Source organism: Haemaphysalis longicornis, unplaced genomic scaffold (genome assembly GCF_048455015.1).
Source record: "Haemaphysalis longicornis isolate Haplotype H1 unplaced genomic scaffold, Haemaphysalis longicornis Haplotype H1 scaffold_5, whole genome shotgun sequence".
In the NCBI taxonomy this organism is placed as follows: Eukaryota; Metazoa; Arthropoda; class Arachnida; order Ixodida; family Ixodidae; genus Haemaphysalis; species Haemaphysalis longicornis.
Window position 1 is genome coordinate 27,789,817 of NW_027526385.1, and position 17,472 is coordinate 27,807,288.

General features: G+C 46.4%; 1 protein-coding gene across 1 annotated transcript in view; it reads right to left on the reverse strand.

Moving 5' to 3' along the window:
- LOC144137996 (fatty acid synthase-like) overlaps positions 1-17,472 on the reverse strand; it is a 73,853-nt gene that overhangs the window by 3,235 nt on the left and 53,146 nt on the right. The window contains exons 19-23 of the mRNA XM_077670029.1: positions 17,017-17,136; positions 14,519-14,874; positions 11,170-11,523; positions 7,775-8,018; positions 2,413-2,652 (exon numbers count right to left, since the gene is read on the reverse strand). Coding sequence (XP_077526155.1) covers positions 2,413-2,652; positions 7,775-8,018; positions 11,170-11,523; positions 14,519-14,874; positions 17,017-17,136 — 1,314 coding nt within the window. The remainder of the gene's footprint in view (positions 1-2,412; positions 2,653-7,774; positions 8,019-11,169; positions 11,524-14,518; positions 14,875-17,016; positions 17,137-17,472) is intronic.

Sequence of the window (17,472 nt, forward strand, 5' to 3'; positions counted from 1 at the left end):
TATTTATTATCAGTACCTAAATAGTCCACTGGGCTATGTTGTAGGGGGTTACCGCAGAAAAGTAATAAAAACAGCAAATTATAGCCAAACAACCATCACATAACCGCATAGAAGAGGAATCTAGACACTTACAGCATGGAATTGTAAGGAACACAGAGAACACAGAATTACAGCGAATCAGTACGTAGAGAACAAAGAATTATAGCGAAAGCAGTATTATACATATCCTAAAATGAACACCAACCACCCAAAAAAGTAAAGAATACACGGGGAATATAACACGATAAATTCGTGGATTTTTGGATCAACTCAGAATGCTATTTTAAGGGCTGTTAGAAATTATTTTCTGAGAATATTGAAATATTCAGCGCGTTCTAGTCATTTATAATGTTGGGAAAGGAGAGTACTTAAATATATTCAATCGACAGTTATATTACCTAATTTTATATACATGATCTCGTCGTTCAGACGTATAACTAATAACTAGGCGCCTTTAAATAGAGTTGTTTGTTTTTCTTCCGTCTTATCGTTATATATTTTACCAAGAAAGTTAAGTCTGAGCTATCCGGCGTGCAAAAACTAGTTTTCATTCCAGAGCTTGTGTAATTACCGAACTCCTTATTGTAAAATCGTGTTAACCTATTATAAAACTCGCAGCCCTTTTTTGCAGCCTCTCCAACTTTCCCTCACCCTATTGGTGGAAGGGTCCCAAGCAACACAACCATACTCCAGAATTGGGCGCACCTTTGTAATATACATGCGGCGCATCGCTGAATTTTTTTTTTGAAATACAAAAGAAATACGCGCGAAGACTTGGCTGTAATTATGTCTACTTGCCAGGTCCAATCAAATGTTTCTGTAAATGTTACCCCAAGATACTTAACCTGGTCTACCTTTTATACTGCGTCAGAATGTAAGTAACAAGTCCTGGATAGCGCCTTTTTTGGAAGTGAAGTGCACATGAAACATTTCGTTAGGCCTAAACTCATCTGCCACTGAGCACACAAAGACAAAATCTTATCGAGGTCAGACTGCAATACCGTGGTGTTATCAACGCACTTGATTAGACAATGCAAAACACAAAATGTGCATAAAGTGTCAGTGTATAGATTATAAACCTAGATGAGGATCATTGATAAAAAAAGAGGCCCGAAACCGGACCCCTGTGGCACCTCGGACAGTACATCAGCTAGTGATGGATGGTTGAGCATACTTGGTTTGCAAAAAAAAACAAAAAAAAAAAACGTTATAATTGATTGGGGCGCAACTAATACGCGCATTTTGCCTTAAAATGAAGCTTGACTGCACTGCGGGCGGTGTCGCATTGCCTTTGTTATCAAACTCTCTCGTAGTCACCCTAGTCTGCATGCTATCCGGCGGTATTTTCAAGATAAGGGGTATGTTTTTCTACCATGCTTCACACGAAGTTATCCTATCTTGTCGGGAGCGCAATCGCCGGTCAAATATCAGACGACACGACGTGGAAATGACAAAAAAACTGTGATGAAATAGAAGTTCCTTCGCCCAGAACAAGCAAGAAGAGAGATTTTTAAACATGGCGGCTCTCCACATTAAATCAGCTCGGTAACCTGACGTGTGAGCTATACATGTCGTTGTCTTGTCGTTTTTTGTTCGTGCTTGAGCCCGCGATGCGTTCTCTACGCTCGAGGGTAAAAAAAAGTTTCAAAGTGTGCGATAGCAACCTTATAAGGCGTTGTTTAACAGAGTAAGTGACGTAATTTGGCGCTGTTGGCTTCCTTGAGAATTCAAGTGTTGCATTACTTGGGGAGCTGTGTGGACAATGTAAGTGATATTCATAGCATTTTTGGGTAGAACCGTGGTTCATGCAGAAGCACGATATGCGCTCGAAACTAAGGCATTTTGCATACACTCAGGCGAAGAGCAGAGACGTGCGGCGAATTTGACGATCGGCCCAACGACTTAGGAATAATTAAGAGGTTCGCCGTCACAATAGCATCTTCAGTATTGGCTTATACGTAGGCAGTCGACAACGTAGACAAAACAAAGATGGTTGCTTTTTATTAGATGCAAAAACGATCTCATTTTCACAGTATTCGGATTCTTAGACCACATCGAACAGTGTGTGTAGATTTGGCTAGACTGCAATTAACAAAAATTGGATACTAAAGGGATGTTACTTTTTTAAAAATCAGGTAAATTTCAGGAATCTGCGGTGATACTTCACTTTTGACATAGACCGTTCCATTGCTAACTACCAATTCCCCGCGACTGCACGTGGGAACTTAGAGTTATCACTGTTACCAATAGGTTACCAATTAGTATAAACCCTCACTGACGGCAACTGAGCGTCGAGGAGCCGCCGTGCGAGTGACAGCAGTAAAAGGAAGACAACGACGGCGGGAATAGTGTTCTGATAACGTTACGACTCACCTAGAATGCGCAAGACAAACTGAGCAACGTCACGCCTGCAACTGGTGTCGACCGGTGACAACGAAGAGTCGGCGTTCACGAGGCTCGAGACGACCGGGTGCCTTTGGTTTAAGAATGTGTCCATCACCGCCAAGCATGAGTTGATACTTTGCGGTGCCGTACCGCAGAATTCCGCATTCGGGCCTGCGGCATTGTACGCCACGCCAACGTCACCGACGACACCCCACTGTATGGCCAGACCTGCGATCAGGGTTGTCAGGTGTTCAGAAGGAAATGTCGCAAGGAAATTGCCGAAAGTAGCCAAAAAATTGCCAACGTAAAGTGAATCTATGAAAAGGATCCACATTACTCGCCATTTTCAGCAAGGCGATGCTACGAAACACTTTTTGATTGCATGTTGAAACCATCAAAAAGTGCACGAAGGGAGCAAAGGACGTCCAGTGTTCCCTTCGTTTGTGTCTCGTTTGTTTGACGTGTTGCGCTTTTTAAGGTTTCGACATGCAATTTTACCAACTAGCCCAACTCGCCATTCTGCTACAACTTCTTGATTACCTTCGCGGTAAAAAATGCCGAAATTTCGAGTAGAAGAAAGCCGTATCACAAGTTTTATTCGTTTGCTGTCGTGTGGGAAAGTGAGAGCGGTTGACCACTGCCTACAAAGAAGCTAAAATATGCAGGTTTAGGTAAAGCATTCAAGCAATAGGAATTACATAGAACGGGCGTTGGCTCCGCACCATGTTTTACCCCTTTCGCTTCCTCTTTACATTCCCGTGGCTATTATACATCGTAAAACACACTTCCCACTACCCTGCGGGAAATCTCAAGCTACCGCAAATTGCTGACGCGTTAAACTTTAAACCGACGGCGTTGCTTGGAGGCTTTGGCGCTATTAATATGATATCAGGTGCCGGATAATAAAAAGAGCAAGGTAAATTTTCATTTGTGCCGGTAAATAGAACGTGGTGTACCGGAATGACTCATTCCTTGGGATCGATTCTAGACTTTCACAGTGTCACAAACTCGAGCGTACGACGCCTAAAAGTACCGTATAAATTTTTCATCATTTTTTTGTACAGCGCCTAATTCTTGTTATAGTTGTCCGATTCATTCAGTTCGGTTCTATTCGGCCCGAGAAAACACTGGAACTCTCTCGAACGAAACTGCGGCAACGCGACCACTCGCCGGCTCGCTGGCAAGAAAATAACAAAATAAAAGCTCCGCCGCTCTGCTTTCCCCGAAGCTTCGAGTTCTTTCGAGGGGGCGAGTGTAGCTTTGCCATTGCTAAGGCGCGCCGATGATTCCAGAAGGGAGAAAGAGGGAAGTTGTGCGCTCGACAGCGGCGGGCGCGTTGTGTGTTGTGCCCTGTCTCCGCGCCGGCGCAGTTACAAAAAGAGAATCCGCGCCGAAGATAATCAGCTACGTTTGGACGTCGTGATGTGACAACGGCTTCTGCCAGTTTGTGGACCACACCACCGGCGACCCGCGCCCTGGAGGACTCGAATCACCGTGATCGAATGACCGTGATCGTCTCGGACGGCCTGGCCTACGACGAAGCCACGCTTCCCAGGTAGCCGAATCGCCTCCGACAGCGGTGCATCGTCCGGCCCGGTCGGTGAATATTGTGGACTCTGTCTCTCATATGCATCGAACTGTTCGTTTTCGTTTTAAATAACTACTGTACTTCGTAATATCTATTTGTTAACGCTCCGGATTGTATCATTTTGTCTAATTTTGAACTGTTGCTCGCATTTGTGTCCATTCTAAGTTTCCTCTCGTTTACGTTACATGTCCTCGTGCTTCTACAGTGCTTTGCCTGTCCAAATATAAGTCTTTGTGTTGTTTTCGTTCAAGGCTCTGACTCATTCTTACCGCTCTGCTCTGCGAAAGCCGCACATCAAACGGCCACCCCTTCGTCACCTGTGCCCTGTAGATTCGGTGGGGTTGTTATCTCTCTTGAGTCGACTTCCCATATCTTCTAACAGCGCACCTGAGTAAGGATTGATTGATTGTAGGGTTTAACGCGCCGACGCAACGCAGGCGATGAGGCGCGCCGTAGTGGAGGGCTCCGGATTAATTTTGACCACCTGGGGATCTTTAACTTGCGCCGAAATCTCGTGCACACGGGCGTTTTTGCTTTTCGCCTCCATCAGAAAAGCGGCCGCCGCGGCCGGGAATCGAGCCCGCGACCTCGTGCTCAGCAGCGCAACGCCTTAGTTACTGAGCCACCGCGGCGGGTCCACCCGAGTAAGGAAACGGTGACACACAGATAACCGTCATCTATCTAAAAGCTGGTTCTGTTCTGTTTGTTTTGTTTATCTTGACGGCTGAAAGGCAGTGAAAGGTCATATAAGGCCCTTTTTGAGGAAAGTGGGGCGTCAGAAGGGCCCTAAAATACATGAAATCACCAATGCTCAAAGGAGCCAGAAAGCAGCCAAGTCGCCACACTAAAATCTTCGTCGCCACGAGTCTCAAAAAGTCGCCAGTTTGGCGACAAATTTCCAGAAGTGGCAACCTTGCCTCCGAGGGACAGTTTTTGTTCCTCCATGGCACCGAGTAAACGCGGGCCACATAATGAGCAAGCATGTGGCAGTTTGAACATGCGAGAGGCAATCAGCTCACGTTTACCGAACGCTGTTACTCACGCCGCGGCTCGCAATTTGACACACCGAACCCTTCCCGACATTGGCCAGTCTGCAACCCCCCTACCCCCGACCCCCTAAGATCAACCCCACCCACTGAGTGGCTGCACAAAAATTCTCGCCCATTAAAGGAAACCTCTCCGCAGCCTCCCACCAGCACACTAGCGCCTCTCCCGAGAGAAAGATACTACTTGGCAGCGGCTACAGACTAACACCTACTCCCATCCCACCCGCCTCCACCTCATCTTACCCACCCAGAACCATCCCTCGGTGTTTTTTCTCTCGAGCCTAGCCTGCAATACTATGTAGTATGAAAGTACCAACGCACTCCAGACTTGCCCCCACTTACAGTGGAGGGCTTCCCTGGCCAGCCCAGACCCGGATACCTGCAGCTCAACCTGGTGGCCCGACCAAGGGCAGCCAGTCGAAGTCAAGGAATCCCGGACTAGGGATGCCTTTTGGCGAGGCCCATAACGTCAGGCTGTTTTCGACGAATAGAAAATATTTATTTTCTCTCTCTTACAACTACTTGTCGAAAGATGCGAACGCACGTCCATGTCAGTGCATCACCGTAATTGGCTATATGTGTGACATACATTTAATACCTGTCCGAGTTGGGAGTATTTCAACGAATAGGTTGTGGCTTTTGTTTTTGTTTCCAGGGAACCTGCAGGCCGAAATTGATGATGTAATGTATGTATAGCCTTTAAAACACCCGCCGCTACTTGGCAGGTATGGTGCACGAGTGCTACAAGCCACATCACGCCGTTGCACGCATCAGTTCGTTGACAGAGAGTAGCGCAAAAGTAGGTGCTTTAGTTGAAGGTTCTTGCCAAAATCATTGTCTTGCACACTACTTTAGGCAGGGGTGTTGTGTAAAATCACGCAAAAATGAGTTTAAGGGTCCCTGTGTTTACGCTTGAATAACACTTGTGGGATTTAAATGGGAAAACTTCGAATACGCCGGTGCAATGAAATTATTAAGGCAGAATATTTGCTCCCGTCATTATTGAGCTGCAAATAACCATTTGCACCTCTCTCTTTTTCCCCGGTAAATGTCAGGTGCCGTGCTCGTTAATGCGTATTGCCGTAGTGCAAGAACTGATCAAGGCCAGAAGAACGAACAAGCAAGAGGATGTATTTATGTGGATTGGTGCCACATGCCTAGGTGAAGTCACGCAAAGAACATGCGCTCACGCCATCGTCTTCGTTGTGGCTTGGGCGTTGGCGATAACGCTTGCCATCTCTATGACGCTGATAAGGATGATGGATGGAGGGACATGCGAGAACCGGCAAGCCCGCTCCGCACGCTTGCCGCTGCGTCGGCGCCATCTGCGCTCCGCCACGGCTTACTCTCATAACATTATTGTACAAAACACATAGAAAAGGTAGATTTGTTTCGCAGCTCCGTGTAGGCCTGCGCTTCAGAGTTCACCCAAGCAGAGACAGTGCCGACAACGGAAACATGCTAAGTGGCGCGATTGTGTCCTCTTATTTCCATCTATTTATTTTTATTTATTTATTTATTCACTTACCCTTGGGGCCCAGGGGCATTGCGGAGGGGAGTGGGGGATAACAAAATTATTGGAAGAATATACAGCAAGTAATAATATGATAACAACAGCTCTTTACACAAACAGTACAGACGCTGCGATAGTTATATGAACAGTTTCTTAATTAAGGAAGCATGCGTTGCACAAGTTCGCGTAAACACTCATATAACCCAGCTCTACTCCAACGGAGTCGACACTGCACAAATTTGGCTGGCGACAATACAAATACAACGTACCTTCCCTGAGAAGGCTAAATAAACAAATAAACACTGCCCAAGTCAGGGAAAGTAAAAAAAAAACATAACAGCATACACATTTTCACTCAAATAGTCTGGAAACTGCACGCCTAAAAGCCACGACGTCCAAGATTTCGGCAACTGCATGTTGCAGTTGATTCCATTTAACAGATGTGCTCGGTACAAATGAATCGTGAAAACACTTTGTATGAGAAGATGGAATGCCTACTTTGTATTGATGATCAACGCGCGCTGACATGTACGTTGGACTCGTTAGTAGTCTGTCCTTAAGAACGGAATTGCCATGATATATTTTGTGGAATAGGCACAAACGCGATATTTGCCTGCGATGCTCGAGTAGCGGTAGAGATAAAGTCGTTTTCATTGTGGTGACACTGGACGTGCAATGATAATTTGAAAGTATGAAGCGACATGAACGATTTTGAACCGCCTCCAATTCGTCGGTGAGTGATGCACTACCAGGATGCCAAACAGCATCATCAGGATCCTTTTCCCGATGCGTCGGATTATTATTGGTTACTACTGAGAGGCTTGGCCAATCGCTTTTGCTAAAATCACATATACATTTACAGCTGAATGTGTTTTGTTACTTGAGTAATTGCATGAAAATAAAAACTCCTGTATGCTTCCAGCGCTGCGATAGGGTCCTCTCACTACCAGTCCCAATGGCAGTTAGGCTGTCAATACAAGCCGGCGTTCTCCATTTTTAATGCCACTTCCTTTGTGGATACCACGGATAGTTCGGACTCCAGCTAATTCTCCTCTCATGCACAACCACAAAGAAGAATGGATAATAATTTGTAACCTTTCCCAGGGCGTTTCTTAAAGTAATTTTGATGTCCAGAGAAGCGGGCGCAACTGATACCCACAAAGTGCCGTGCGATGTAATGATTGACGTCAAAACAAAACTCACCAGGCAGTCCATTTGCTTCGCGCCGCTCGCATATGCGCTCAACAATCGAATTGGCATAACCGTAGTTTGTTTGTCCAACGTTGCCGCGATTGGACGTCACTGAAGAGAAAACGACGAAATGGTCAAGGGCGGGACACAATTCCCGGGACAGTTTGTCCAGCCAGAGGGTTCCCTGAGCTTTAGGGTTGAACACTGTCCGGAAGTCGTCGACCGACAGGTTCTCGACCAATGCGACGCGGAGGACCTGCGCAGAGGAACGTAGAACATTGTGGGTCGCATATTGGAGCACACGCAAAGCTGAGAAGAAAAAAAAATCACACCATATCCACGGAATGAATGATGATAAGTGGGGCGAAGCTCGAGAGGGGGAGATCATCGGTAACCGTAACTCTCCCGTGAAAGTTCGCCCATTACATCATTAAGAAAGACGTAAGACTGTGTGCGTACATTGTACAAATCAACTTTTATTTTCGGAGTCAATGCTCCCAGGCCCAGACCTGGTGAAGGACCCCGCGCCATCGAGGACTACCCCGCACCTCCACCACAATTTGTCACGTAGGATGGGACACAACGGTAAAGAAAGAACTTTTATTTAGGGCGAACTTGTGCCCGAACAAGACGAGAGGAAACGAGCAAAGGTCCTTGCGTCTCGTTCGATCTCCGAGAACGACTGCCTGCGTTCGTGGCGTGATCTCTTGCGTGATCTCCCCCTCGCAGTGCACGTGCGCTCGCGCCTCCGTTGGCGAACACAGACAAGCTCGCGCTCCCGGTGCCGAGTTTGCGCTGCCGGTTGCAGCCGGTTCTTGCGCGTGCAACGCGGCCCACTTTGCGACATCTCCGAAAGCATGCGGCGGTCACGTACCACGAGACACAAGGGGTGCACAGACCCATGACTTAAGGAGCTTCGCCCCTAAAAAAATATTCTAAGGTTTAGGATTTAATTACTTATTTTAAGATTCCATAATTGTGAGATTAGGAGCAATTTCTAAATGCCAGTTTTGAACGATTTGTCTTCTAAGCGAATGGTGGATTTTTAGCAAATTTGGCACATCATTCTTCAGTGATGGACAGGAGTTCGGCAACGGTTGATGTGGAATAAAGAAATGCAGCCGCAGGATCCCAGCTCTAAAGCGGAAGACAGTGGACCGCAGCTGGTGCAAACGACCCGATACATTGAAAGATTTGGAGCCGTGCCGGAAGGCTCAGTCATGGAATTAAAATTGTCTGACAGACTTAGTACAACGCAAACTCATCTTTACCGTTTGAAATGCGTTGTCAGTAAAAGTTTACGGGATGGTTTGTTTTAATAAACTACCTGCAACATTAGCTGAATTGAAGTTTTTTGCATCCGGTGGTGCGCGAATCTCAGGAAAAAAGTCCCACTGCTTGTCATTGTTTCAGTGGAATTTTTATTTATTTATTTATTTTATTTACAGATAGTGCAGGTCAAAACTTTGACCCAAGCAGGAGGGGCTTATACAAAACATGGGAATGAAACGAGTACGAAAGGGTACATAGGCAATAAATATATCAGAAACAATTCATGGTACCCTGCACACACACGCATGTATTACAAGAGCAACACATGCATTACAAGAGCAACGCAAGAGCAATAAGTCAACCACCCTAATGTCGAAACGACAATGATGAGGGAACGCGAAACTTTTCCAAAGTCAAGTCCGACACCAAACAAGCCAACCCAGAAGCGATTCTGCTGTCTTGTGCCATATTGACGCAAAATATCAATGGCTGTCTAATGTGCACGCCCATGCACCCCTCTGCAAACCAAAGCTGCTTTGGCTGTGCCGAAGTGGCACCATCGGATTCATAACGCGAGGGACGCAGGTTCGATTCCGTCTACGGGAAGTTGTTATTTTTTATTCACTTCACCCACGATTGTCATCCCCGTCAGAAGACGTTTTGCTTTCCTGCCGTGCGTTTTGGGTGGACTACAGACGACATAAGTGAGAGGTTGAAAGCTTCGCTTTAAACGTTTCGTTCTTGTTCATTGTAACAGCTTCGGCTGACTACATTACGGTTGTTTGCTAGTCCCGAGTGGCAGCCAAGTATTGCGTCGTTTCTTCAGTACATTGGGCATAATATTGGTCGTGGCGGGACAGTTTTCTGCAAAGGGGAGGTTCTCAGTTGCTTTTGAGCGCGTGAGTACTTGTTGGGAATGATAGTCTAGGTGCTTCCTTCAACCGTGTTATCATATTTAAATGTAAGAGGCCGCTTGATGTTAGTCTGAATAAACGGGAAAGAACTGCGAAAAGAAGGCGAAAGAAACTATTTCACATCAGTGAACAGATACATAAATGTTTATTTGAGCTGAAAGACCTGTCAAGGAACATCGCTCAACCGTTTATGATGCTGTTAGTTTTGCATTGCGTGTGTTGCACATTACAGAAGCAGACGTTGCATAGTTGTGCATATTGAGAGACGGCGTTTTACAAGAAGGCCTTTATTCGGTCGCCGAGCCCAGACGTTCGTCCGCAGTCGAAGCGAGGGGATGATGATGATCATTTACAGATGATAATGGCGATGGGTGCACAGACATGACTAAACGGGAAACACACCCCTTAGTGTCCACAATGGAAGCGATGATGGTTATGCTGCGTTTGGGCATAATGTCCGGCAATAACGTCCCTATGCTCACAATGTTAATAATGTAGCTTTAGATGCTAATGCCGCTATATCTGTCTTCCTCAGTATGATACAGCGTGATATGTATCACCAGTTGATCGTTTAGAGTGCGAGTGTACGCGAATGCCTGCACTTTGTCACGAACGTTGCCTTTCTGCGTGCCGATGTACCCGACCATAATGTTCATTTCTTACGTGAATAATTTGTGTGTATGTACTGTGCGTGCGTGTTTGGGTGTGTGTGTTTGTGAGTGTAGGTGTGCGTGCGTACGTGCGTGCGTGCATGCGTGCATTGGCGCGCGTGTGTGGGGCAGATTGCATTTCACGGTTCACCCTGCTCCGCAAGTCGTGCCCATATTTCGCTGTTTTGTCTGCGTACTGTAGTTGTATAGTGCACTCCCCAAGAAGGCCTAGTGCTGCTGGCGGGCACCTCCAAATAAATAAATAAATAAATAAATAAATAAATAAATAAATAAATAAATAAATAAATAAATAAATAAATAAATAAATAAATAAAAATAAATATATGAATAAATAAAAAACAAACAAACAAATAAACAAATAAATAAATAAAACAAATAAACAAACAAACAAATAAATATATGAATAAATAAAAAACAAACAAACAAACAAACAATAAATAAATAAATAAATAAATAAATAAATAAATAAATAAATAAATAAAACAACCGTACATTTGAGCTTAGGGTTCTTCACTCTAATGTGCATTATTGTTTGCTCGCTTTTATTTACCATGGCAAGATTGAAGATGCCACCGACAGGTCCTAGGGTAGTCGCTTCTGATAGGATCTGTCGGGCTCCGTGCTCGGTCGATATGTCAGCGTTGCTGACAACCACAGTGGCACCAGTGTGTTTCCACCTATGCAGGCAGAGCCGCTGGTATCCCGTGCGCACTCCGGACCTGGAAGTGAGAACCAGCTTGCGGCTGCCGCGTGCCACCATCCAGTCAACGAGCTCCAGGCCGAAGCCACCCAGCCCTCCGGCTATCACGTATGACTTGTGGTCGTAGAAGTAGGTGCGTGGAACGGCTTCAACCTTCAGTGGAGTCGGTGGCCTTGTGGCGCCAGGCTCCTTCTCAGGACGCATCTGAACGCACAAACCAAATGCCATACAAACATAATTCCCGTGAGCAAACAGCAAAAATAAACTGTAGAAAAAGGACACCCGTGTCTCGAGACAAAAGCAGCGGCTGTGTGTAGCTTAGCAACGCATGGGTTTGAGCAAGTTTGTGATTTATGATTGGTCACCGTTAAGCACACAAAAAGTTTAGACGAAAAACGTGGCAAACGAGGATAGGCACTTTATGTACATTAGATGAACAGTGAGCGTCGCGGACGAACTGAAACCGCTGCAGTCGAATTTAACAGCTTCTGCGTCACAAATTGCATCATTCCATCCAATCGTTCGAATTCTCCATTGCTTGAAGTTCGCCCACGAGGACAAGGGCAATATGATTTAGAGCGTGCCTTATAGGATGTGAACGTCGTGAATACCATCAAGTCCCAGTTTTGCTGCGGCTGAAGGGTGCTGTAATAAGCACTTGGGATTGTTAGGGGATTGTCTCAAAGGTGTGACGTACAGCATATATTTTTCGTGCTCCAAACGAAATCTCGGGAACACTGCTGGTAGTCTGAATGACCAGTTGCGGAAGCATTGCAACACTTCAAAACCTACCGTTGGTAGCGTTATTTCAAAGCGAAGCTTTCGTTTTCTGCCCTAACGACTGTCCGTGGACTCTTGTACTCTTTGTCGCACGAGCTATGCTCCTCATAACAGCACTTAATGGCGCTCTCCTCCAGGCATTCCGGCCGGAATTTGCATGCTGGTTCGAAGACGTAAGGCAAGGCAATGAAGCGTGACGTACATAGAAGACATGGAAGGCCTGAGCACTATGCTTAAAAGAACGAAACCACAAGAAGTGGCGGCCCACAAAAGTCTACAAGCGGCGTGAGCACTACGTCCACAAGCGACGGTAGGAGCAACAACGTGTGACGGCCGTAGAAGACGAGAAGCGTGATTTCAAAGCTCCGCTTTGCACCGATTCTGACTTGTGCGTGTGTAGTTTCCGCCATTTTTTTAGGAATCTTCAGTTTGCCCAACGGTGCCTACCCCAAGTGTTCGAAAAATAGCGGCATGCTGAGCAATAGCAAGGCTTGGTAAAAATTTGTTCGCTGCCCGTCAGTTTTGATTTTCTATGAAGAAATTACTTCCGCTGTGGCGTCAGCACGTCACATCTATTGAGTATTCATGCGACTTGCACGCGCAATGAACCTAATCAGTCGCGGTGGCTGGCTAGTTGGTTCGTGATATTCGGTGAACAGTGACTACACGAGAAAACGAGACTGCAAGACTGGTCGCCGTGGCCTTCCATAAATACTGCCACAAGAAAAAAAAAAAACTAAAGTAATCAGAATTTTCTGCTGCGTGTGGCTGCCTTATTTGCACGATTGTTGTGTGGGGATTGGGGATTGTTGCCTCTCCTTATTTGCACAATTATTCTACCAAACGGGTGCAACTGAAAAACAAAAACAATATCATAGTAAAACGTAGCTGTGCAATATAATTAGTGTTGTTCGTTTTTGCGTAAAACCCGATTTTGCTCAATTTTTACACTCTTACTATGTTTCAGAAATATCGGGCTTAACTCGATTTTTCCGCGAATGGACCATTTCAAAGTAGCCATCTGCCCAGTAGTGGGCTAGAAGTATGTCGTTCTCAACCAGTACTTGTTGGAAGCGAACCCCACAAACAGAGCTGCCGAACTCATTGAGTACTGGCATTACTCTCCCGCTCGCTACCCCATTCGGGCAAATGCTGCACTTGCATTGTTGTGCCTAATTAATGGAAGCTTCGGTGTCTAGAGAACTTGCTCCAGCTGAGATACGTTCAACGATCGGGCAGGTCTAGAATGAAGACTGTGGTGTTGCGCATGCGGATGATAAGCTAGGACGACGTGTAAAAAATCGATGACAAGCTTTTTATGAATAAAACGTTTGTTTTCTGAGGGGTTATCGGTGCTATTTACTCTTATTCCCACAGATTAATTTTCAAATCAACAATAAATTTCAGATAGTATTTGCTATATAAAAAACCCTGATGTCCCCTCGATTACCAACTTAAAACAAACACCCATTTCAATGCAATATAGTTAAGAAGCTCGTGATAACTTTTGGTAAAACAAATTGTATGTAGTACGCAGTACATCTGTATATTTAATAAAAAACGTGAATATTAGCATAATCTCGCAAAGAAAGCCTATTTATCCCGATTATCAGATTTAGAAATAGCACCCGATTCTTACCCCACCGATAAAAAAAATATATGAAACTCGAAAACGAACAACCCTAACCATGGTATTCTGAGTCCTTCCTTTACCCGACCCTACAGTGGAGGGGATCCTTGAAATCGATTTGCCCATGCATTAGCATTGCGGTATCCTCTCGTCAGCCGAGTGGAGGAAGCAAATGGAGTGGAGGAGGGACTCAGAATACGGCCCTTGATAAAATGGCCCGGACAGTGCGCGAAAAGTAGGTTCATCTACCACATACTGTGGAGCAGGGTACAGTCACATCTACCACGGTTTATTTCTTTCAACCGTTTCAAATGGGCTGCAAACGGTTCGCCCCTCTTTCTGGTGCGGAAGGTATATTCAGACAAAATGGTCCTTGCTTGTAAACCCTAAAGCAGTGCGCTGCTCATATTATTCTAATCGCCATGTCGGGTGACAGAAGGCACAAAGGTTCCGCAGTGCTAACCAGAAAAGCAAAGACATCCCACACATTCAGTTCCACTCAATATCAGTGGCCACAGCTACGCAGCGAGCCCGTATGCCTAGTTCACAGCGGGACATCTGCGAGGTGAGATTGCGCTTGGGCGTCGGTGTCGACCTCCTCTAAAGTGGCGATGAATAACGAAGTGCACCCGTTCCGGCAGGGAATGACTACAGTTTTTCCCGCGTTTTAAGAAAGCGTGACCAGGCTCATTTGGCGACGTTTTCCCTCGGTCTCACTCTGGGCTATAAGTCGATTCTTATCGGCATGTATGTCATTACATAATAAAGACGTATGGCAAGCCAGCTCACCTCCATAATCACTTTGCCTACGTGCTTGCCGGACGCCACGAAGCGGAATGCATCCTCAGCCTTCTCCCGAGGAAAGAGGTTTGTGTTCAGAGTCTTCACAGCCCCCGACATGATGCCTCGGTGGAGAAGGTCGGCTACACGCTGTTTTCCTCTGGATTTTTTAGGGTCTTCGCTGAACAGAGCATGCAGCTGTATGCCGTGGAAGGTGACGTTGTTGTAGAATGCGGACAGCCCCAGTGCGGAGTTCGTGGAGAGGTCGAATTCGCCGATCTCGAGAAACCGGCCTCCCTGTGCCAGGCAGCGCACGCTGGCCTGAAGCTTTTCTTCAGCGAGTGAGTTGAGCACGAGATCCACGCCTGCGCATTGGTTGGAGGAACAAAATTCCAGTGAAGGTTCCAGCCAGGTTTCAGAGATGTAAGCGAGAACAAGGAGAGCCAGTTTCAGCGTTGTGAAGATGGTTATGTGCGTATTCTTTCACGAAGTCTAATTCTGCCAGATGCAAGAGCGTTGAGAATTACATTTAGAGTTTTCGAAGACTTACGTTGTCCGGCTGATAATTCACCATTTCATGCTACACCCTTAATTGTACATAAGAGTCCAAAATTTGCAATTTAAAATATACTTTTGAAGACATACTGGCAACCTTTAGACCCTACGATGCTCATTATTTGCTCTAAAGAAGGCTATGCTAGCCCACTTTTGCCAGACTGATTACAACTTGGTAAGGTCATGAGAGCTTAAACGGATACAGTAGCAGCTACGGTCCACACTGGGATGACAGTTGTGAAAGAGCGCCTTCATGATTGCCATGTGTCTCAGCAATAATAAGCGATGTGCCTAAAACTTTCTTTTGCAAATTTTATCTCTCAGACAATCAATTTCGAGGCACCCACAACGCTAAAAAGTTACTCGATACGGGCAGATCTTCTCAAGGAAGTATTTGGCCAACAAAACTGAATTTTCTAATTTCCACACCATTCCGAGGTGAAGTCCAAGTGTTTAGTCTCTTCCGATTTTCAATTCTGTCTCCGCAGTGTAAGATAGAAACCTGCCCTCCCACAAAAAAGTACCCGAGCGAGAAATTTCTGTTGTTTAAGCATGTTATCAGGAAATGTCCGGCACAGTACGGTGGAGAACCGAATACGTCCTCGGTCGCCGGGAGTTTTAGGCTGGGCTTGTCTTGGTGTCCTCGTGCTAAGGTTTCCATTCCCCTGTCGCGACAGACTACATGCAATTTATTCATATGTATTTCCCTCTCCCCAATGTCCCGGCTGTGGAGCCCACAAAACAGTTGCTCATATAATTTGGCAATGCCCTCAAAACTCGTTCCCTCTCATCTCTTGTGTGAAGCACAGGGAGGCGGCGTTAGGCAGCTCGGATCCGCGTGCCAGCAAAGACTCGCTGAACGTGCAGCCCAGGTCACCGGCGCCCTCCAAGCGCTGGTCGCCACTCGTCGTTGACCCAAAGGTTCCAGAATAAAGTTCTTTCTCTCTCTCTCCCGAGTCTTCTTCAGTATAGCCTCCAGGCAAAAAGTCCTCTTTTTAAATGCGGAGCATTTCTTAGGCTCGCCTGGTCCTGCGTCGTTGATGGCGGCGCCATCCACACGCTCACTGCGCACGCGCAACTCTCCTCCTTACACCCACAGCTCCGCGATACTACACTATAACAAAAAGAAATAGTTAGCGGCGCCCGGTTTCGATCCCACGACTCTCTGGCCGCAACGGGACGTACGCGGTGCTCTTCCCACTACGCTACAAATCCGGGACAGGAGAAAGTGCTACGAACGCGCCTTATGTCCTTGACTCATTCAAACTACGTCAAGAAGCTACTGATACAACGAAGGCAGGCGAAGCTGAACGTCAACGGAAACGACGAACTGAAAACTTTAGAGGGGGATGCTGAATTTCCCGTGGGAAAGCTGTGGCGGGAAGCGCCACGCGCCTTGCAGCTCAACCAGTCCCGTCCGCAGCGCCTCTGATGCTGATTGTGGCAGGATGCCCCTAGGGATTGGCCAACCAAGGAATCAAACACGAGATAGGTTCGCGTTCAACCACCGTCGTCATCTTCCCGTAGGGGAACCGCCGAAGAAGAAGAAGAACGAGAAGACAAAGCTGCGAAAGGAGGGCGTGTACATTGCTCTCAGCCGGTGCACCAATGTCAACAACCTTTACCTCACCAAAGCTGACGGAGACTACCGATTCTACCACAGAGACAACATCGAGAAGAACATGATGGACGAGTTTCGGCGCCTCGAGAACCACCGCCTACTCACCGTAACACAACAGCACTTGCGTGCCTTTGCCACCGGTGTGGACCCGGACGCGGAATTCCCTCTGGCGCTAGTAAAAACCAGATCACTCAACATAACGGTAACACAATGGAACCGCACGGAACCGCCACGATGCTTCGCATCCTCATCAGGGTTCCCCATGGGAGGATGGTGTAATTTTTTGCTGTTGAAACTGCGCACCCTGTCGGAATAAATATTTTTCACTTACCCTTGCCTTTAGTCTCCCGAAGGACGTGCTTCTCGAAAGTGACATCACGTGAATTCGCGAAGTGGCAGTCCTGCAGCTGTGGGAAGCGACGTTTGAGGAAATTCCGCTTCTCCGTCGTAGCTGCAGATGGCAATAAAATTCAAATGAAATATTGAAGATCATTTTTTTTCTTGCTCGAAAAATGGGGAGACCCTAGTGACCTAAACTTTCCCATTAGTTCGAAGCGAACCATGTTTGCTGTGAGAAATTGGGCGCTACGCGTTGAAAAGCGATCTCTATAGACTGAGATAGCATCCGTAAAACAAAACGGGAGCACTGGTGTTTTATGCGGCCGTTGTGTTTGTTTTCGCTTCTTAAGGACAAAGCCCTTTAGGACCTCGGAATGTCCGTGCCGATGTCTGGCGATGTCCGTGCGCAAGGGGCTTTTCGTGCGCACAGCATTGTACGCCTTCTATC